Source organism: Colobus angolensis, unplaced genomic scaffold (genome assembly GCF_000951035.1).
Source record: "Colobus angolensis palliatus isolate OR3802 unplaced genomic scaffold, Cang.pa_1.0 Scaffold443, whole genome shotgun sequence".
NCBI lineage: Eukaryota > Metazoa > Chordata > Mammalia > Primates > Cercopithecidae > Colobus > Colobus angolensis.
Window position 1 is genome coordinate 538,883 of NW_012117855.1, and position 4,936 is coordinate 543,818.

The 4,936-nt window shown below is 51.6% G+C and overlaps 1 protein-coding gene across 1 annotated transcript; it reads left to right on the plus strand.

Moving 5' to 3' along the window:
• Nucleotides 1–942: 942 nt before the first annotated feature.
• Nucleotides 943–1,999, plus strand: LOC105522878 (chromosome unknown open reading frame, human C16orf91). The gene is made up of 2 exons (XM_011957484.1): nt 943–1,057; nt 1,137–1,999. The coding sequence occupies exons 1-2, from the start codon at nt 1,026–1,028 to the stop codon at nt 1,501–1,503; spliced, it is 399 nt and encodes a 132-aa protein (XP_011812874.1). The 5' UTR covers nt 943–1,025; the 3' UTR covers nt 1,504–1,999.
• Nucleotides 2,000–4,936: the final 2,937 nt, after the last annotated feature.

Here is a 4,936-nt window from a genome sequence, read left to right on the forward strand (position 1 = left end):
TTTTTCTGCCTCAGCCTCCCAAGTAGCTGGCATAACAGGTGTTGAACACCACGCCTGGCTAATTTTTGTACTTTTAATAGAGACAGGGTTTCACCCTGTGGGCCAGGTTGGTCTCAATCTCCTGACCTCGTGATCCGCCCGACTCGGCCTCCCAAAGTGCTGGGATTACAGGCGTGAGCCACCACGCTCCGACAATTTCTAATTTTGTAGCTGATTTATTAGTCCTGCAAAGGCAGACTGGTCCTCAGGCAAGAAGGGGCTATTTTCCGGAAAGGGCTGTTAACTTTGTTTCAGAGTCAAACCAAGAACTCACATCCTTCCCAAAGTTAGCTCTGTCCACGCCCAGGAATGAACCAGGACAGCTTAAGGGTGGGAAGCACGACGCAGCACCTTAGAGGTCTGATCTCTTTCATTGTCATAACTTCCTCAGTGATAATTTTTGCAAAGGCGGTTTCAGAGGCTGCAGTGATGTGAGATCGCGCCACTGCCGTCCAGCCTGGGCGACAGAGCGAGTCCCTGTCCCATGCAAAGAACCAAACGGGAAAAAAAAAAAAAAAAACACAGGGCTGCGTCACGGCCTGGTGGAAAGCCGGCAGAGGGGTGCGGGCGCCCAGCACAGGGCGGGCAGGGCAGGGCTGAGGGCGCGGATCCCCACCCATGCCCCGCGCACCTTCATGACGGCTCAGAGCTGCTCCGAGGCAATTTCAGACAACTCTCTGAGGACGACGTCCGCCCCCGTGACGCCCCGCCTCTCTTCGGCGCCAGGGACCGGGGTCTCGGTCCTATTCGAAAGGGACGGAGAACTACATTTCCCGGCATGCCATCGCGTTCTCCGGCGGCGCTGGGGCCTGCGACGGAAAGAGCTCTTCGCAGTCAAACGTCATTTCCGCTGCGCTACTGGAACCACGTTCTGTAGTCGTGAGCGGAGGCCTGGTATGGCGTCCGGTTTCTGAGTTCCTCTTTCGGGCGACGGAAGTGACGCAATCACGGCGCGCCACGGCGTCGAACGCGGAGTCAAGGCCGTAATGAACCGTGTCCTGTGTGCACCGGCAGCCGGGTGAGCTCCTCAAGGTCTCGGAGGGTCGAGGGCAGGCACCGGCGGGCGGTAGGAGCGCTTACTGCTCTCTCTCTTCCAGGGCCGTCCGGGCGCTGAGGCTCATGGGCTGGGCTTCTGGAAGCCTTCATCCGCTGCCCCGTTCCCGGGATCGGGCCCAGCCTGCCGCCGAGGAAGAGGACGACCCTGACCGCCCCACTAAGTTTTCCTCCAGCAAAGCCAACCCTAGCCGCTGGTCTGTGGGCCATTCCATGGGAAAGGGACATCAGCGGCCCTGGTGGAAGGTGCTGCCCCTCAGCTTCTTCCTCATGGCGCTGGTCATCTGGTGCTACCTGAGGGAGGAGAGCGAGGCGGACCAGTGGCTGAGACGGAAGTTGGGAGAGGAGCCAGAGCCCAGTGATCGTTCTGAGGAGCCTGAAACTCCAGCTGCCCACGGAGCGAGAAGTTGACGGGGTGCCCGCTGGGGCTGGCAGGAAGGGAGCTGACAGCCGCCCTTCGGATTTGATGTCACGTTTGCCCGTGACTGTCCTGGCTGTGCGTGCGTCCTCCGCGCTGAAGGACGTGGATGGTGGGTGGAGCACTTGGTTATGCTGATCCGCGTGAAGGCGGAGTAGAATCTGAGCACATCGGCACCTGCTCCTTGCCTGGCGCTTGATGTCCAAGGATTGCATCCGCAAGACCTTTCAGATCCTTAGGAAAGGTGTCAGTTGCACCGGGTGCTGTTGGGTTTGCCCAGTCTTTGTGTAACATAATCACGTTTCCAAAGCAGTTCTGGTGACACCTGTAATCCAGTGTTAGTGTGCAGGTAATTTGCTTTCTGAGATAGACTGTCTGGCAGAAGTGTGAAACTTTATTACGTGTTATGTGGCCTGTGTAAAGAACACTTCTCCATATTAGTTCTGCACAATAACAAATCGAAAATAAATTTTAATTTTATAATATGGGGTTAGATGATTCCTTTTCGCATCTAGTTTTTTAAAAGGGGGTATTTTAGCAATTACTTTTTTATTTTAATCTTACTTACCAGAGCACATAAGTTAGTTGCACCAGCAGCTATTTTTTAAAGTTTCGTTTTCGTTTTTTTTTTTTTCCCGAGAATGGGAACTGAGGAGAGAAACCTACATATGTATCACCAAATAGTACCAGAAATGAGGAACTTTTGCAGTTTTCTGCAAAACTTTTTTTTTTTTTTGAGACGGAGTCTCACTCTGTCACCCAGGCTGGAGTGCTGTGGCCGGATCTCAGCTCACTGCAAGCTCCGCCTCCCGGGTTCACGCCATTCTCCTGCCTCAGCCTCCCGGGTAGCTGGGACTACAGGCGCCGCCACCTCGCCCGGCTAGTTTTTTGTAGTTTTTAGTAGAGACGGGGTTTCACCATGTTAGCCAGGATGGTCTCGATTTCCTGACCTCGTGATCCGCCCGTCTCGGCCTCCCAAAGTGCTGGGATTATAGGCTTGAGCCACCGCGCCTGGCCTGCAAAACTTTTTAAGCAAGGCAACAATTTTCTGAGTAGAATACAACTAATGAGTATTTCTTTTCACAAATGATGGGCACTATTTTGGGTTACCTAAGTGACATTTGTTGTTTTTTGTTGTTTTTCATTTTCGAGACAGGGTCTTACTCTGTCGCCCAGACTGGAGTGCAGAGGCACAGTTTTGGCTCACTGCACCCTCTATCTCCTGGGTTCAAGCGATTTTTCTGCCTCAGCCTCCCAAGTAGCTGGAACTACTGGCTTGTGCCACCACACCCAGATCATTTTTATATTTTCAGTAGAGACGGGGTTTTGGCATGTGCCAGGCTGGCTTCAAACTCCTGACCTCAAGTGATCTCTCCTCCTTGGCCTCCCAAAGTGCTGGGATTACAGGTAGGAGCCACCACGCCCGGCCCCAGATTCTTTTGTCTCTTGTTTTGAGGTGGAGTCTTGCTCTGTCACCCAGGCTGGAGTGCAGTGGTGGGATCTTGGCTCACTGCAACCTCTGCCTCCTGGGTTCAAGCGATTCTCCTGCCTCAGCCTCTAGGGTAGCTTCGATCACCGGCATGCGCCACCATACCCGTCTAATTTTTGTATGTTTAGTAGAGATGGGGTTTCGCCGTGTTGGCCAGGCTGGTCTTGGATTCCCGACCTCAAGTGATCTGCCCACCTTGGCCTCCCAAAAGTTCTGGGATTACAGGCGTGAGCCACTGTGCCTGGTCAATTGTTTTCATACATATATACATACACATTTTTGACAATGTGACTATCCCACATGCAGCAGATCCCAAGTGCCTCCAGGGCAGTGATCTGGGAGGGCTTTTCCAGTTGCTGACCTCACACCTGTGCCATGGACAGACCCAGGGCCAGCTGGGGATGGTGGGCGGATCTTCCCTACTCCTGGAGTTTTCAAAGGATGGTAACAGAGCAGGTTGATAGGTGAACAGTTAATTCAGTACAGTTAGTATTTATTATTATTAGTTTTTGAGACGGAGTCTTACTCTGTTGCCTAGGCTGGAGTGCAGTGGTACAATCTTGGCTCACTGCAACCTCTGCCTCCCAGGTTTAAGCACTTCTTTTGCCTCAGCCTCCTGAGTAGCTGGGATTACAGGCACACCACCACTCCTGGCTAATTTTTATATTTTTAGTAGAGACAGGCTGTTGCCATGTTGGCCAGGCTGGTCTTGAACTCCTGACCTTAGGCGATCTGCCACCTTGGCCTGCGAAAGTGCTGGGGTTATAGGCAGGAGCCACTGCGCCCAGTTGTATTTAACTATTTTTGTAGTGTGTTTGTCTTGTTTTCCCAACTGGGCTGTAGGTTTTATTTTCCCCAGGGTACATGGCACACTGACCTCCCCAGATAAGCATTTGAGAGGGAGACCATTGTAAGCATGCTAGAACAGACATAACTGCAGCGATACTTGAGATGACATAGCTGGGCAGAAGGTGGAAATTATTTTTTTGTTTTTTTTCGTGGTGGAGTCTTGCTCTGTCGCCCAGGCTTGAGTGTGGTGGTGCAATCTCCGCTCACAGCAACCTCTGCCTTCCGGGTTCAAGCAATTCTGCCTCAGCCTCCTGAGTAGCTGGGATTGCAGGTGCACACCACTGCACCTGGCTAATTGTTTTGTATTTTCAGTAGAGACGGGGTTTCACTATGTTGGCTAGGCTGGTCTTAAACTCCTGACCTCAGGTAATCTACCCACCTCGGCCTCCCAAAGTCTTAGGATTACTAACGGGGGTGAGCCACTGTGCCCAGCCAGAAATTGTTTTAAAACGAAAATTCTTTCAAGGAATATGTTAGCCCAAATGGTCACGTCTAAACCGATGAACTGCCTCAGAAGGTCCTGCCAGTGCCATGCATTTTGTCCCCAAGAAAAGTGAAATACTTATAAATTAACAGTGAAAAACCTGGGGTTGGCTGGGTGCGGTGGCTCACACCTATAATCCCAGCACTTTGGGAGGCCGAGGCGGGCGGATCACAAGGTCAGGAGATCAAGACCATCCTGGCTAACACGGTGAAACCCCGTCTGTACTAAAAAAAATACAAAAAATTAGCCAGGCGTGGTGGCAGGTGCCTGTAGTCCCAGCTACTCTGGAGGCTGAGGCAGGAGAATGGTGTGATCCCAGGAGGCAGAGCTTGCAGTGAGCCAAGATTGTTCCACTGCACTCCAGCCTGGGCAACAGAGTGAGACTCTGTCTCAAAAAAAAAGGAAAAGAAGAAAACCTGGAGTTATTAAATCTGGTACCACTCTAGGTTTTAAAGAACATTTCTTCCAAAGCATGAAAAAAAAAAAATGATACTTTCAATAAGTCTTACATCAGTTTCCTTTGATTTCTTCAAGGAAGATGCCCCCAGGGTGTAGAGGAACAGCAGGCATCTTCACTCATACCTTTACAGCAAAGATCCCCAAA

What these genes read in the sequence shown, in the direction of transcription:
- LOC105522878 (XM_011957484.1), top strand. Translation starts at nt 1,026, where the DNA reads ATGAACCGTGTCCTGTGTGCACCGGCAGCCGG. An exon ending in CTGTGTGCACCGGCAGCCGG is followed by an intron (nt 1,058 to 1,136) that starts GTGAGCTCCTCA and finishes TCTCTCTTCCAG; the next exon opens with GGCCGTCCGGGCGCTGAGGC.